This window comes from Apaloderma vittatum, unplaced genomic scaffold, assembly GCF_000703405.1.
Source record: "Apaloderma vittatum isolate BGI_N311 unplaced genomic scaffold, ASM70340v1 Scaffold46031, whole genome shotgun sequence".
Taxonomy (NCBI): domain Eukaryota; kingdom Metazoa; phylum Chordata; class Aves; order Trogoniformes; family Trogonidae; genus Apaloderma; species Apaloderma vittatum.
Window position 1 is genome coordinate 1 of NW_009698217.1, and position 16,876 is coordinate 16,876.

At 38.4% G+C, this 16,876-nt stretch overlaps 1 protein-coding gene across 1 annotated transcript; it reads left to right on the forward strand.

Annotated features, from left to right (window-relative positions):
* Positions 1–617: 617 nt before the first annotated feature.
* Positions 618–16,777, forward strand: GFM2 (G elongation factor, mitochondrial 2). The gene is made up of 20 exons (XM_009877911.1): positions 618–665; positions 1,214–1,298; positions 3,102–3,147; positions 3,749–3,846; positions 4,552–4,677; positions 5,060–5,148; positions 6,027–6,115; positions 6,360–6,420; positions 6,516–6,701; positions 9,347–9,427; positions 9,970–10,118; positions 10,610–10,750; positions 10,831–10,930; positions 11,728–11,914; positions 13,221–13,297; positions 13,789–13,927; positions 14,081–14,266; positions 15,668–15,783; positions 16,035–16,217; positions 16,649–16,777. The coding sequence occupies exons 1-20, from the start codon at positions 618–620 to the stop codon at positions 16,775–16,777; spliced, it is 2,316 nt and encodes a 771-aa protein (XP_009876213.1).
* The last annotated feature ends 99 nt before the right edge of the window (positions 16,778–16,876 follow it).

Consider the following 16,876-nt stretch of genomic DNA (forward strand, 5'->3'; position numbering starts at 1 on the left):
GTGGCCGGTGAGATGACGAGGCGAAGGTGAAACCCGCTTCTGCTCCTTCGTCGTGAAAGGCTGCCGCATCGCGGGTAAAGTCGCTGGAAGTGGGTTTTGGTGTCTCCTTCAGTAACCAGCAGCCGGCTGGGAATGCGCCTGAAGCTTCCGCGCTGCACGTTTGCTTTTGGCGAGGCCTGAAAGCCCATAGATGTAGTAATTTGTGTTAATTCTGTCCCAAATATACAATTTTCCTTGCCCTCCTTTCTCCATCAAGATCAGAAGGACTATTTATGCCTCACCGCTAGGTGATCTGTACCCTGGAGCATGTTTATCTCCTCCCTCTCCCCTAGACTTTGATGTTAATTTTTCTGCTTTCCTGTTGGCAAATCTCTCTGAGAAATGAATTTTAGTGTTTGTAGGTAGGTGTTTGTGCTGTGGTTTTTAAGGCTTAATGGCAGTATTTTTACAGGTCTGACAACCATTTAGCCTGCAAAGCAGTAACCGTAAAAGGCAGTAAACCGATCTAACTCGAAGAACACTTTAGTTTCAGGATTGATTTATGATGCAGTTACTTGTTTCCTGTCACTAATGTTTTGTGTCTCGGCAGGGAGCAGCTTTTAGAGATGGGAATCAGAATGTTGAGAATTATGAGGAAATTTTTGGTGAATGCGTTGTGCAGTAAGGTAAGCTCTTTCCAAAATTTTTGTACTTCCTCTGTCAGCAAAAGAAATACTTGGGTTACTCCAAATAAGCATTTTGTTTGGTTGGTTTTCATTTAAAAATAGGTATGCAAACAGAACACCTAGTTTTGTGTTGAAATTGGACTTCACATAAGTCACAACATGGAAGTTGAATTTGTAAATTTTTTTAGATATCAGTGATTTTGATTACTTAACACTTGTCGTTGTTAAATTTTTGTTACTTACACAAATAATTAGACATATTTAGAATATTATAGCTACAGTCAACATGTTTTGATCTTATCAGAGATTTTTACCAGAACTCCCATGTAATATTAGGATTGGACTTGGTTTACACCTCAGTGCTACCATCTTCATGCCTCTGCTTGCAAACAGCTGGTATTTTGAGCTTATATAAATAAGAAGTTCCTCTAAGTGTTTGGGGTTTTTTTAGTTTAGCTTTCTGCAGTTGACAAAAACGTAGCTGCAAAGTAATTATTTATAATGATAAATATTCTGTATGTTGTGTGTTTTTTTTTTTTTCTTGTAAGCATGTATATTTCAGGAACACAAAAATGAGAGTCATAAGTTTGACGGAGCAAAACTGCAGTCGAAGGAGCTACAGTTCTCTACCAGGTATAAGTTCAAGTTGTTTGGGTTTTTTTTCTTCTTAATAGTAAGGATGACTCTACAAATGAGCAAGAATACCTCGTAAATTGTGTTTTATTGTGTTCTTTTGGTCAATGTTTGTAGAATTTGGTCTATAATGCACAGACAAACCTGTTTAAAGGTTCAGGAACAGAAAAAAAGTGGTTTGTATTGCAGGCTTTTCTCAGCAGACATATGGTATAAAGCCTTTAGAAAATAAGAAAAGATACAGATCTGAAATAAATGAGTTCACTTGTGAACCGTTGTGGAACCCTTGTCCAGTTGCCTGAAGTGTTAATGGGTTATCATGTAACTGGTCATAACCAGCATGTTGGATAAGAGGAAGAGGATGGGAATCTGATGAAATAGGAGTTTTAAGTTATCATTATTGTGTTTTCCTTGCATACTCAGGAGAAAAGAGAGTAAAAAGAGAAAGATAGCTGGAAAACAAAATTTCAATTAAAATTAATTTTTGCTGGTTTTCGAGTAGCTGTGCTGAGATTTAGTGGGAATTTATTGGTGTAAGATAGGAATCAGGGACACTATTTTTTGTCCTTTTTCCTGCACTGAGACAGAGATAGGAAGACAAATATTGGCAACTAGTGAGTAGCCAACTTCTTTTAAAATTAAAAAAAAGCATTAATGGATTCAGCACTGTGTATCGTAGCAGAGGTCAACCTGCAGCCATGTACCTGACAAGAAGTCTTACTCTAAGCTGCTAATATAAACAGAATCTCTTGTTGCTACATATTACTGTTTCTGCATAGTTGTCTATGAAACTATGTTCTTGCTGTATGCCGTCTTTATCTCCAGTTCTGCTGTGCCAAATGCCTCGGTGTGTCGCGTGGAGGCAGAAATTTATTCCATACAGAAGCAGGTATCATGACTTTGACAAGCAAGAAACATCAAACATACTGATGTGTTACTTTGTGTGTTATCTCACAAAGGAGAGGGAAGATGGCAGTGTTAGTTGGAGTTTTTATTTTGAGGGTGGTGGTGAATTTCCAGCCTGCTACCTTGCTTCTCCAAAGACCAGTCTTTCTCCTTCTTGAGATGTTTGCTAATAAGGTGCCTCTTTACTGTCCTGCTGGTAAGAGGCATGATCTATAGGTGTCAAAGGAATGTCAGTTTAAGTTGTTAAATGTTAGTGTAGGTTTAAGTTAAGTTTAATTGTTAGATTCTGTTTGACCTATCAAGGATAAGCTAAAGTACTAGGAAAGTGAGTTTCTGAAACTCAAGTGGCTTGAGTAACTGATTATTTCATAAAAATTTAGCTTGGCAGTTTATTTTCCAACTAAATAGGGTGTGAGAGAGGAAATACTTTTCAAGAAAACCCATAGTTGAAACTCCTCAGTCCCATGTTTTCTTAACGTAGGTCACTTTTCATTTTCTGCCTGAGAATTGTGCTGTGTACCTTCAGTGTTTAAAGGAGAAATGACTTTTGAAGTTTGTTATGTAATAGCCACTTCAGATGAATGTCAGCATTACAGTTGTCTTGAACTGTGGCATGTTGCGTTATTGCTTCTGCAGAATAAGATTTTACTGTTTCCAAATTTTGGGTGTTTTAAAGAGTTTCTCTTCTTTTTAAGAAAGAGAGATGTTTACTGAAAATTAAGAACAAATTTGAGGTGGTACAAGTTATGGGTTGTCATGAGCTGTGTCTGCAAATATTTTTAGTAAGGTTTTTTTTAGGAATTTTCATAAACATATTTAATTTTGATAAAACCTATCATTTCAACATTGGGATCAATCTTACAGATTGTTGTGCTGTTTTGTTTTGTTTGTCTCCAGGAGATGTTAAGTCTCTGCGCTCTGTCATTAATCCTCATATATCCAGGTATGTCGTGCTAGCTTATTTTTTGGATGCAACTGCAAGTGAGAGCAGTTGGTGTGATAAAAAGTCATGGGTTGTTGCGATGCCCGTCACATGCATAGTTCATGTAAGTGTTCTGAATTAAAGTTAGCTCTTCCTGACTGTTAACTTTCTGATATTTCAATATAGAAACAGATTGTTGGTGTCAGGGTGGTCTTGGACTGTCTCTTGTTTACACCATCAGAACCAAAACTGGGTTCTTACACATTGAATTGTTTCAAGCAGTAGGGGTTAGGGATTGGGACAGACAGGAGGGTGGAGGGGCTGCTCCTGTCTGTGGGGAGGGCAGGTGGGAGAGGATGAGGCCAAGAAGTGGTCTTGCTCTAAAGCGAAGCGTGGAAACTTGTTCCAAAACTCTTGGGCACTACTGATCTGAAGAAAGTCCACCATTCCAGTACTAGCTTACTGCAGTATCAGAGTGTACAATGTATCAGATATGCAGGGGAGGAAAAAATGTTACTCGTCTGGTATGCTATTCTTGGTGAATGTTAATTGTTTATACAAATCACAGTATCACTGACTAAAATAATTACTGCAGTAAAAGCGATGTTTTTGCTTTATGCAGAATCCGAAACATTGGCATTATGGCCCACATTGATGCAGGGAAAACTACGACAACTGAGAGGATGCTCTATTATTCTGGATACATAAGAACACTTGGAGGTTAGAAATACTTTTTGTGTTTCAGTAGGTTTGAGAATAATAGTATTCAACAACGTGCGGTGCGGCTAGAGGTCGCTGTTGGAACACTTAGCATAGAAACCAGTTATTCCAAAGTTGTGCTGCAATATCATGAGACTTCAATGCAATTCCATTATGTCCTAAAGCAATTGTACTTTGACAGGTCATAGGTTCCTTATTTTTCTTTTAGTGCATTGATTTGTTTAACATTTAATTACAGGTTCACCTTGTTTTACTTTGTTTGTCTTTTTACCTGTAAAGAAACCAGATGAACAAAGAACATTTCTTTTGAAAGCCAAAGCACAGGAAGAATTCCTTGCTTCAACAACTTTCACAGGATTCTTCAAGATGGAAAGGGTTACAGCAGCCTCTATTTGTGCTGCCTTTTAAATTGGTAGTTTCTGGTTCTGTAGCGTGTATGAGAACGGTAGGAGATGTCAGGCTTGTGAAGCAGTTGAGCTTGATGGCCTGCTTGTTTGTCTTTGACTTACGGAACATTTGTACCTTGGAGAAGGATTATGGGTAAATTAACTGATACTACCATTTTCTGAGGAAGGCTAGTGTTCATAGCTTATACATGTATAAAAGGGGCAGTATTTCCAAATACTGCTTGGCATCTGTATTCAAGACAATTTCAGCTTTTGAATTATTTACCTGTCTTACTGTAATCCTGCTTCCTGTTCACAGATGTTGATGATGGGGACACGGTGACGGATTTTATGGTGCAGGAGCGGGAACGTGGTATTACCATTCAGTCTGCTGCTGTCACGTTTGACTGGAAGGACTACAGAATCAATCTGATTGACACCCCAGGTACTTTGTTTTAGTAGTACTCACATTATTAGGGGAGAGTAAACAAGGTGGGGTGTCCTGGAGTGTAAGTCTTGGTTTAATTACAGTGCCATGTTTAATTGCAGCAGTAAAAGGCTTGTACACTGGTGTTCACCATTGGCTAGTTATTGTTTACTGGTGCCTAATCTAGCTTGTTTGAAGTGAACTCACACATTTCAGCACTAAATTACTCTCAGTTCTGTAATGTAACAGTCTTGTGTGTTTCAAGGACTCATGGGTATATTTCTCTGCAAGTGAAGACAGGGTTGTTTTGACATGATTTTTTAAAAAAAAATTAAAAAAATTGATCTGTTTACATTGCCTATTTGAGTTAGGATTGCATAAAAGGAAGATTGTATTTTAGGTCATGTGGACTTTACCGTGGAAGTTGAGCGTTGCTTGAGAGTCCTGGATGGAGCAGTAGCGGTGTTTGATGCTTCAGCTGGTGTTGAGGTAAAAATAACTGGTAGATTTTCTAGTTCCTTTTTTCCTAATGACTTAAATCAGACTATTAACATGCCTTTTAGGGCATAGTCCAGAAAATGTGGAACCAGGCTGGAATTTGACTTTATAGCATGAGGTGTTTGAGTAGTTCAGTCATGTAGAAAAGTTACGTGTTTTGAAATCACTATGTTCTGTGGGACATGCCTTTTTCCTAGGAGAGGGATGAGAGAACTCTTGATCAATGTGAGTCACATTATTTAACTTGCTATTGGAAAGCTGAACTGAGTAACCTGAACTAAGCAACAGCTCCCACCCCAAACAACAAAAGAATTAAGTCTGCTTATGTGGTGTTTTTTTTCCTAAAACTGTGTAGAAAATTCTTGCATTATTTCCATGTATTGTTAAGAAACTATTTCAAACTCTGAATTGGTTTTCACATATACCTATTTTAACTTCTAAATAAAATTGTGTGCCATAAACGGCTCAGCAGTACACAATTACTAGGAAAACCACACTGGTTTTTGATGTTGTATGTGTACACACAGAAGTGTTTGCCTGTGCGTGCTTAAGTAACTTGGCAATAAAATCGGAAGTCTCTTTATTACTGGTTGTTTTTTTCAACTCCATCTCCTGTAATAATTGGCTTCTCTCCCTGTTCCCTTGCCTGTATGCCTGTTGCCCTTAGTGAAGGATGGTGAATGATGGCAGCACAGAGAAGAGATGAGGCGGAGCTGCTTGTGGAGGTCACCTTTGCTACTGGACACTGGATTGTCACAACACACTCGGCACAGTTTCCGTCCGTGCTCTGAGCTGGGTCCCTCAGCGGTATTGCGGAGTGTATAGTTCAGCTGTCAGCACTAATGTTTCTGTTTCGTCTTTTGCTTTAGGCCCAAACTCTGACAGTGTGGAGACAAGCAGACAAGCATCAGATACCACGAATTTGCTTTTTGAACAAGATGGACAAAATCAAGGCAAGGTACTTAGTTATTTTAATCAGTACTGTAAACCTTGTAAGAAAACGTATCTAATGAAGTTTAAGTTTTTCTGTTAAGCATAGAGCAAGACAATTATGTTAATGCTTTCTGTATATATCCTTTATTATGGACATGTGTATTTTTGTGTAATTGTAGGAGTAATAATTGCAATAAATAAGGAATGGTAAACCTATTCTACTGTGTCATTAATTTTCGTGTAACTTACTATCTGTTGTTTTAATATAGTTTTACATATGCGGTTGAGAGTATCCAACAAAAGTTGAAGACAAAACCTTTGCTTTTACAGGCAAGTTTAGAAATTAAATGTTTGCTTGATTTCTTTCAAATGGAACTCCCATGTTAATTTTTTGCAACTGCCTAAAATCTCCACTCTGCTTGCAGTTGCCCATTGGGGAAGCCAAGACCTTCAGAGGATTGGTTGATGTTGTGACTAAGGAGCAAATAATTTGGAAACCTACTTCTGGTTTGGATGATGGAAAAAATTTTGAGCAAAAGCCGCTGCTGGAGGCTGATGATCCCAGCCTGTTCCAAGAAGTCCAGGATGCCAGAAATACCTTAATAGAACAAGTAAAGTTCTAAAGTAAATACATAATATATTTGAAACTGCTACTTTCAACAGTAGGAAAAATAGGCCAGAAGGAACTTCTGGAGGTGCCTGGTGCGGTGACCCACTCAAAGCAGGATTAACTTCAGCGTTAGATCAGGTTGCTGGGGCCTTGTTGAGTTTTCAAATCTCTTAAGGATGGAGATTACAATCTGTTCGGGAGTCTGTACCAGTGCTTGATCGTGCTCATACTGAAATGTTTCTGTTTGTCTGATGGGATTTGACCATCTTGCAGCCTGTGGCAGTGTCCACTGAACTTCCTACAGTTGGATGGTCTCTTTTGTGATGGGGAACCCCAAAGCAGGCAGTGTTTTAGATGCAGCTTCACAAGGGCAGGGCAGATGGTACTACCCACTTGCCCTGATCCCTGGCTGTGCCTCTGATGATTCAGCCCGGTTCGCAGTTAACCTTTGTCACTGGAAGGGGACACTGCTGGCTTCTGCTCACTTGTCCAGTGGGTTGACTTGTGCAGAGCTGCTCCTAGCTAGTTGATCCCCTCTCTGTGTCAGCACATGGATTTACTCAGTCCCTGCTGCAAGGTTCTGCATTGGTCCTTACTGAACTAACTTCACTTTTTCTTCACTTCTTCTTCACTTCCTTTCCATCTGTGAAAGGCACCTAATGCATGTTGGGAATGCTAACATAGGGTGGCCGAACATGCTGAATGTAGAGAGTTGGACTCTGTGGCTATATGTTAGGTGTATAAAATGGAAAATATTCCCTGCTTTTATAAATAGGGAGCTGATAAAAGCAGACCCCAAGTTTAACATTCAGTTGACTCTTAATGGTGTTTGTATTGTCTTAGTTGGCAAAAGGTACTTGGGACACTCACACAAGGCCTGGCAGATGTGACTCGGAACCTGTGGGGCATCCATGACCTTCTGGAGTGGCAGGCAGAAGGTAGACGGGATGTTGCAGGCTGATCAAAATGGCACTAAGTACAGTGTTAGAGGCAGCTGAATGCCAGCATAAAGCCTGTTCCAGATCCATCCAGGAGGTGCCTGGGAAAGATAAGGACAGTATAAATATGTCTTTAACATGGATTGACGTACTGTGAAGCTAAGGAAGATGGTAGGAACTTCATCTACTTGATACCAGGTTTTGCCCAGTAGTCAGTTTAGAAGGAGTGGAGAATGGAAGAATTAGTGGAAGTAAAAGAATAATTCGGCTGTTCAGCGGTGCAGAACATTTGAAATAGTTTGTCCAGTGTTTTTCTTCTCCCCTCAACTGGCATTTTAATGTCCTACATTATTTTGTGAAATTTATGTAGTGGTATTGGAAGAGTGGGTTGTACTTAAGAGACTGTAAACAAGTCTTTTCTCCAAGTAAAAAGTTTTGGTGTTTGTTTTTTTTTTTTTAATTGCATTTGATTTACTTATTTATAGCTTTAAAGTGTAGTAGTGATTGCGTTTGCGTGCATAGTTCTATAAGCAAGAATGCAGGAGTTTAACAACTGTATTTGTCTCAGATATTGATTGATTTTGATGGAAAGGGCTGCCCTCGATAGAACTTTGAATAAGCCCGTGCAGATGCATAAAGAGGTGGTGCTAGGTTTTCAGTTTCATTTGAAACATAAGGATCAGAGACATCCATTTTATATTGCTCCGAGTTCAGTAAAGCACATGCACACAATCTGGTTTTCAAAATTTCCAGGTTTTAAATGGGGGTGTTATTACTCAGCCTCTTATCTTAAGAAATACATTGTCAAATATAAAGCTTTTAAGAATAGTGTTGAGTTTTTTGGTTTGATTTTTATTCCTTTGGTTTCTAGGCCCTTCCTGAAGCAGGAAGCAGTGGACCAGTAGTATCATATTTGAGATAACCTTGTATTTATAAAATATTTTTTTATATGTTTACCACATTACTAACACTCTTTATCGGAAGTCCTGTAAAATATAGTAGTTTGAATAGCAGCTGGCTTGCACACTTTACTTTCACTTAATTAAATGAAAATTTCCTTTATCTCTCATGTTTTGACTGTTAGCTAGATTAGGCTTCCAGTTGCTTATCAGTGATTCATTTTGGTGTTTGGTCAATTGCTCTCTCAGCCACTAGAGGGGAGAAAGTGCTTTCCTGCACCTTGGATGTCCTGAGTGATGGTGCGAGGGTGTTTTAAGAGTAGCTGGTGTATTTGTCAAGCTGAGTGGTACAGTTTGAAAACACAGATGAGCCTCTTGGGCCTACAAGGCTTTGGCCACGAATAAGGTCAAAATGCCCTGAAGGCTTGTCTGTTTTCTTCCAGCTCTGTGTCTGTAGCCTTACAAAGGTTAGTGGCTACTTTCTTAAGACTTCGCCTTGTTTGCAGATCTGAAATACACTCCATTGCACCCCTAATGGCTGTCACTGTAAGGCAGCATTTTCAGTTTCAGGCGTTCTCTCTCCTGCTGTTTTTTTGACGGACAGCACTATAAATTGATTTGTTTATTTTTTCCCTATCCTTTCTTGAAATCTTGATTTCTGTATTTTTTTGTGGTTTGAATTTATGATCTCTGATGTCTTTAAAGGCTTTGTTCCTGCTCTGTTTAGTTATATATACTACATACGTAAGATTTATGACTTGTCTGTGAAACTGCTATATGCCAAATAATAAAGAACTGTTCTGTTGAAGGTTGCTGATCTGGATGATGAATTTGCTGAACTGGTTCTAGGAAAATACAGTGAAAATTTTGACTTAATACCACCTGACAAGGTAAATTTTACATTTCATTATTTATAAACAAGTTTTTAGTAGCTGTTACACTGAAGGGCTGTTTTTTTTTTTCCCTTTGGCACATGTAGATTATGATTTTGCAGATATGCATTTTTTAATCAACAAAAAAAATTCACATTGACTTTTGTAGTGAACTTACAGTACTGTGTATTTAGGACAAAGTATATTGAAGCTTAATATGAATTTTATATGTTAATGCACTAACTATGATTCTCTAACATGCCAGGCACAATTTTGAAAGGTAGAGTCTATTTGTTCAGGAAGGTTTTTAGGTTTTTTGAGAGTTAGGCTGCTGCGGAAGAATTTAGGGAAGGGTGAACAAGACTTCCAGACAGAGTCAGTGCAGTTTGTGCCCGAGCTACTGATTCTTAACTAACAAAAGTAGAATCTCAACCACTATGAATTCATTGGATCTTCATACACTCGATTTTGAAAGTGGTGAGGTACAACATTCTAAATTAAAAGGACTGTTAGTCCTTAATATGCTTCACATATTAAGAGAAAATAATTGCTTTTTGCAGTTACGCTCTGCTATCCGCAGAATCACGCTAGCTCAGAAAGCAGTACCTGTGCTGTGTGGCAGCGCACTGAGGAACAAGGGAGTGCAGCCGTTACTGGATGCTATTACCATGTACTTGCCTGCACCCAATGAGCGTTCATATGAGTTTCTGTAAGTACAGGGGGGAAAGGAGGGCCAGGAAAAAGGGCGGGGGGGGAAGTAGGAAAGCATAAAAGGAGAAAATGAAAAGTATTAGTGAAGGATATGTCTCTTTAAAAATGTTTACTGCCAGTTTTAGGTATTAAGTAACAGTAAAGATGTGCAGACATACAAATGCACTTGGGTACTGAACCTCCTTTGGTCAGTGGCACTGGAATGCATTTATCTCCAGATGTCAAACTTGCACTTTAAAGTTCTAAATCCTGTTTTTAATCTTAGGGTATTACCATTTTACGAAATTGTGGTCTAGAGACCATCTTTTATATTGGCCGAGACACATGATATCTTATATATCCTACTGGAATTACCAGTTATTATGATTTTAAAAAATCTACCTCTATTAATATTACAGGAGGAAACATGTTGTTACTTAAATGAGTAAAAATTTAGATCAAAGTGAGTTTGCAGTAAATATGCCTTTTGTTGTGCTTTTTGTTTTGCAGACAATGGTACAAGGATGACCTGTGTGCCCTAGCATTTAAAGTTCTCCATGATAAATGTCGTGGACCCCTAGTGTTCGTTCGTGTTTACTCAGGTTCACTGAAACCTCAGTCAGCTGTATATAATATTAACAAAAGTTGCACGTGAGTAAGATAGAGGAGTGGTTTAGTGTAGCATCGGCATGTCTGAAAAGCTCTGAGTAACATGAGAATTTCATTTTCAGGGAGAGAATGAGCCGGTTACTCCTGCCTTTTGCAGATCAGCAAATTGAAATACCATCGCTGATGCCTGGCAACATTGCCCTTACTGTTGGGTTAAAGCAGGTGCAGGAAAATACTCATTCTATGAGGGGGCTTGCTTCACTAATGTACTTTCTATTTCTATGGTATTGTATCTCAGACCTGTTCCTGATTATGGTGATATATGTAAACTTCCTTTATTTGAAGTACATGTACTTCCTCCTAAAATGAAATATGACAAAGTACAAATGCCAGTAATTACCCTGGCAGATGCAGTGCTGTTGACGTGGAGAGAACTGAAAACTGGAGGTGTATTTTAGTAGGGTTCTGAGCTTGATTTACATTGTTACTCTTAAAGTACAATGTAATGTAATGGAGAGACCTCCTGTGGGGAAGAAGAGTGATGTTGCAAATAACTTACCCAAAAGCAACAGTTTAAGTTTCTTTCATGCTTGACTCTAGTAGTTTACTAATTCAATATTTTATTGATGGAACAGGCTTCATAGGCCCCATTTGCACAGATTTTCTAAAATGTAACCAATTTTGGCATGCATAAGCAAATACTCATTTATCAATACTGTTATTTGTGGGTTTATATCTTGACTGATAAGATTTAAAATGCAGTGAACTGGACAAAGAAGTGCTTGCTTAAATTTGAGCACAGTTTTTCCTCTTCCAGATTTGAGTTATTTGGAGAGAGGAGTTAAAGTAATTGTTTATAAATAAGCAAGTAAGTGGAGTTTAGCATAAGTGGGTTTGAAGAAGAGAAATGGTCAGGGCTGTCGATGTGGGGTTTTACTTATTTTATTTTCGTGGGGTTTTTTTTCATATTCTTTTTTCCTTCTCCTGTGTCTTATGGGTCACTGCGTGTTGATCTGTAGAGTGCCACTGGAGATACCATTGTGTCATCAAAGGCTTCAGCAGTAGCTGCAGCACGCCGAGCTGGAAGGGATGCTGGGGGAGAGAAGTCTGCCAGTGATGTAGAGAGCCTCCTGCTGGCAGGCGTTGAGATCCCTGACCCTGTCTTCTTCTGTACAATTGAACCTCCTTCGATGGCCAAACAACCAGGTACAACACAGCTACTTACAGGAAAGTAAGATACGCACAAATGAAAGATTCACATGTAACTAGGTTCTCCTGTCTAAGGACGGTGCTTGTCCCCAGTCCGTGCACACCTGGTTGACTGGAGTGAGTTGCACAAATTTAGCCGTCAGTGATCTAATAAGGCCTTTTTTGATCTTTTGTACAAATTACATATTTTACATTGTGATTGTCAGTCTCCTTTGCTATTACTGCATCAAGCATACCAGTAATGTAGTTTTTATGTCTAGAAAGTAGTAGTTCTTAATTATGAAAGAAGAGGCGGAGGCATTTTCATTTCTTTCTGCCATGCTTAGTTTTGCTCCAGTCACACTGGTGTGCAGTACGTAGTGTCCTGAGCACAAATAACTTAGAATCATGGGGTTGTTTTTCCAGTCAGCTTTTGAAGTTTTACTTTACGGTGTGAACTCCTCACCAAGTGTGTGTCTAGTTAGTTTTCACCCCTGCACTGTAAACTGCCTTTCCCAAGAATCTGTACTGCGCGACTTGGTTATTTTCCTTTTTTGGGGAATACATTCTTTAAAGTCTCTGTCCTCATTTCAACAAAGCTGAGCTTAGTTGGGGGTGAAGAGGAGAATAAGTACCAGTGTAGTATGATGGAATGGCAGAATGCAGATTTGAAGCAATGTGTCTGCAGGCTGAGCCACTGGGTTGTAACTTGTTTCTGGTTTTGGGAGGTTGGACCTTTTGGATTGTGGGGGTTTTTTTGTGGGGGGTGTTTGTTTATGAGTTGTTTGGGTTTCGTTCTTGGGTTGTTTTTTTTTTCCAAAGACTATATAAGGTAGATGAATGCAGTCTCAGCTCTTGAGTTTATCATTCTGTAGCTGCTTTCCTCAGCAGTTACACTAATGGCGAATCAGAAAAGTATAATTTGCATTTGAACCTTTTCATGTTGAACTCATCTTGAAATATTTAGGCAAATAGTTAGTGGACTATTCTTATCTACAAAAAGGGAGCAGTCATTTTACTGACTTGATGAAGCATTTACAGGTTCCATTCTGTCTTTATACAAGTACAAAATATCACTCTGAAAATTATATCTTTAATAATTAAATAAGCACTCTGTAGTGTGCAGTTAATTTGTGGCAGAGAATCAGAAGTTATAAGTTGCTTGTAATTTGATTTGACTTTGTCAAAATCTATGCTTCTCTTGGGTCCTTTCTGATTCCTTTTGAGGATTTGTTTTGACCTTATGAGGAAAGTGATGCTTAGATATTCATTGTCATCCTCAAATTACTGAAGTCTCTCTTCAATGTTTGATATTTATGTCCAGACTTGGATAACGCATTGAGCTGCCTTCAGCGTGAAGATCCAAGTTTAAAAGTGAAGCTAGATCCTGACACAGGACAAGTAAGATGAATCTTCTATTGTTCACCTTATAACAAAGGTTTATTTTAGAACTGTCAAGACCACCCTTCAGTTAGTTTATTCATGTACTGGGATTTTCTTGAATAAAAAGGACTCTGTAGGTGTTTTTGTTGTGTATGTACAAAATTCTGTGCATCAAAATAAAATGGAGCCTTGCATACTTGTGCTTTACAGAGTAGAGGAAGTCACCCTGTGCTCTGCATGTATTGACAGTTCTATTTTAAAAAGTTTTAATTTGTTTAAGGTAATGGAAGGATGACTTTTTTTAGTGGTCACAGTAGTGGTAATAACTCTCACTTATAGGGCGTTCATGTCATATGACCAAAAGCACTTCTGTTTTCTCTCTAGGCTCTTAAGAATTCGAAATATTTCCAGGAGACTATTAAGAGCATGCAAGTCCTTGCTTAAACAGTTTGTATTAAAATGGAGTTTTGCCTGGTTTTCCTTTTCTCTCTTAACTCTTTTCTCGCTAGACCATTCTTTGTGGCATGGGAGAACTACACATAGAGATCATTCATGACCGAATCAAACGTGAATATGGAATTGAGACTTACTTGGGACCTCTTCAGATAGCATACAGAGAAACCGTCCTAAATGCTGCCCAAGCTACAGGTAAAATGAGTGAATGGAAGGGACATCTTGTTTCTGGTTTTGTAGCTTGATTTACTGTCAATAATCTTATGAGTAACTTGCAGATGAATTGTACATACTAGTTGTCTTTTTTTCAAATGGTTGTTTTGTTTTGTTGGGTTTTTTTCCCTGCAGATGTATTGGACAAAACAGTAGGAGATAAACGACACTTTGTAACCACAGAGTTGGAGGTGAGGCCCAGGTTAGGGGAGAGAGCAACAACAAAACCTGTCATTGAGTATGCCGAGCGTGTCATTGAGGTGCTGCCCAAAGAACTCCAAGGTGCCATAGAAAATGGAATTGCGAATTCATGTGTTCAAGGTAAACTAAGTGCTTTGACAGCTAGACTGGCCTAACATATCTGTAAGAAGCAATTTAGTATGTTTCTAGGAGTAAAAATTTCTTGTTAGGTTGAAAACTAAAAGACAGTACATACTAACATTAGATGCAAGGGAAAATTCTGAAATTTCCGTAACTACAAAAGTTGCAAAACACTCTTTTCCTTATACCAGCAATTGAAGTCAGCATACCTTTGGGTTTTATGATTGATTTCTTCTCAGTCACTCACTGAGCTTGGGGTTCTTTTGTTTGCTATTTAATATGATGTAAGATAAGGCATTTACTTAATATCACTATGTAAATCACAGTGATGTGACAGAAATAGTTTTGGAGGCCAACATGTACCTATCACACTTCTATTAGAGATACGGATGTTTGATGTTTTTTTTATTTTCAAATTTGTTAAATCCATTTATGTAAACAATAAAAAATTTTAGCTAATTGCCAAGCATGCTTTATATTTTATTAAAAATAGTATGTATTTAATAACTTGTGGTGGAAGAGCTCTCCCTTACAGTAAAATTAACATGCAGTGGATTGATAAATGAAAATTACTCTGAAGATAGCAGCATGGGGTGTTTTTTACTATGTTGCTTTGTTAAGTTGGAAACGGTCTCTTATCTCTGGCTGTGGAATGAGTCCTGATGGTGTGCTTTCTTTGTGCTCCTTGAAGGTGCTTCAGAACTGTGCTCTCTGCAGCCTGTAATTCATGCCATTAAGTGCTTTAAAAATAAGTAGATAGATCTGGCCATGTTGTCTATAGGAAAAAAGCTTTGTGTATTTTCTTAGATGTGGTTCAGGCCTCCCATACAGTCTAAGACAGGTTTTAGTCTGGTTGAGAGTCCTGGGTTGGAGAGAGAGAACCTACGTCAGACACTAAATGTGGTTCATCCCTCATGGAATTGAGTTAACCTTGCAGTTTTGGTAGTGGGTTAGCATCAGGCTTTACTGTGATCACATTGTGTTGAAAAGGAAAATACAGAAAATATTATGTCTTCACTAGAAGAAGCAAAAAGCTCTCACTGCTTTTTTCAAAAAAAAAAATAACTTGTGTTAAAAAATAACTTTGTTTTTGGGAATGGTTGTATGAATGACCGACTAAGAACTTCTGGTTGTGAAAATTATCTGTGCATTTGGTAAATGACAGTAAGAAAGTATGAGTCTGCATTTCTTTGTTTATTGTGGCAAAGCTAGGTAATGACAAAACCACAAAATGAGGAACAAGACCAATAGTCATTCCCTTAGGGAGAAGGACAGGGCAAAGAGGAGAGTGAGCAGCTCTGAATTAAAACTTCTTTTTTGCATGCATCTTAGTATTTTAATAAACAAATGTGCTTCTTTCGTTTTCTCTTTTTTCTTTTGTTTTGTTTTTTCTGTCCCTAGGACCCTTGCTTGGATTCCCAGTTCAGGATGTAGATGTGACAGTGCAATCACTGACGGTGTATCCTGACACCTCCCACACGATGGTATCAGCCTGTGTCTCCCGTTGCATGCAAAAGGTGCAGTGAAACTGTGAGCTGCCCTAGAACACAGAAGCATGATGTACTGCTGGGAAGATCTGTGTCTATCATTATCTGTAATTCTCCTCTGATAGCATAATGACCTTGCTGGGGACTTTATAGCTTATAGCTTTTGGAAGCAGAGAATTTAGAGGCAGCATTAGCTTGAGTCATAAAAGGACTTACTATGTCGGCTTTCTTTAAAAAAAAAAAGTTTAAAAAGGAGTCAGCTGTCCCTCTCTTCCATTTAGGCTTTGAAAAAAGCTGGTATACAAATACTGGAGCCCCTGATGAACCTAGAAATAACAGTAAGTGAAGATCATCTCAGTGCAGCACTTGCTGACCTTGCACAGCGGAGAGGTAGTATTAAGGAAATCCAGAGTCGTCAAGATAACAGAGTTGTGGTTGCTGCTGTTCCATTAGCAGAAACAAGGGTACGTGATTATATTATTAAAACAATAATGTGGTATATTTTTACATGTTTAAAAATAATTAGGCTTCAGTTCACTTCTTCTACTACCACAGATATGTAAGTTTGGAGTGGATGTTTTTAACTGCATTTTACTTATTGAAGGTCTGAAGCAAATGCACACAAATCTAGTGCCCAATTCAGATTGTTAAACCAGCATGTTTTGAACTGCAAATCAGAGAAATAGTAAATACTACTATAACAGGTTTTACAGAAAATATGTTTAATTAGGTTGACTCATACATGTATTGTGGTTTTAGTACAGTAATACTAAAAAACTAACTTAATAGTATTTTGCAATGTAATTCTGACTCTCTCTCTGTGACCTAAGTTTTCTGTGTAGGTTATCTTCCCTTTATAGGACATTGAGTGACGTTTGTTCTCTGTTCCGTCCAGGGCTACTCAACAGTTTTGCGTTCCCTGACGTCAGGCTCAGCAACCTTTACCTTGGAGCTTGCCAGTTACCAAGCCCTGAACAGTCAAGAGCAAAGTGTGCTTCTTCAGAGAAGGATGGGGTTGGTCTGATGGCTTTACTCTGTAGAACAATAAAAATATTTTCTATTCTCTCTGTTAAGTATTTTCAGAGGCCTGTTTATGTACACCAGTACATTCTTCTGGGACCAC

What these genes read in the sequence shown, in the direction of transcription:
- GFM2 (XM_009877911.1), top strand. Translation starts at nt 618, where the DNA reads ATGTTGAGAATTATGAGGAAATTTTTGGTGAATGCGTTGTGCAGTAAG. An exon ending in GAGCTACAGTTCTCTACCAG is followed by an intron (nt 1,299 to 3,101) that starts GTATAAGTTCAA and finishes GTTTGTCTCCAG; the next exon opens with GAGATGTTAAGTCTCTGCGC. An exon ending in TAGATCCTGACACAGGACAA is followed by an intron (nt 13,298 to 13,788) that starts GTAAGATGAATC and finishes TTTTCTCGCTAG; the next exon opens with ACCATTCTTTGTGGCATGGG.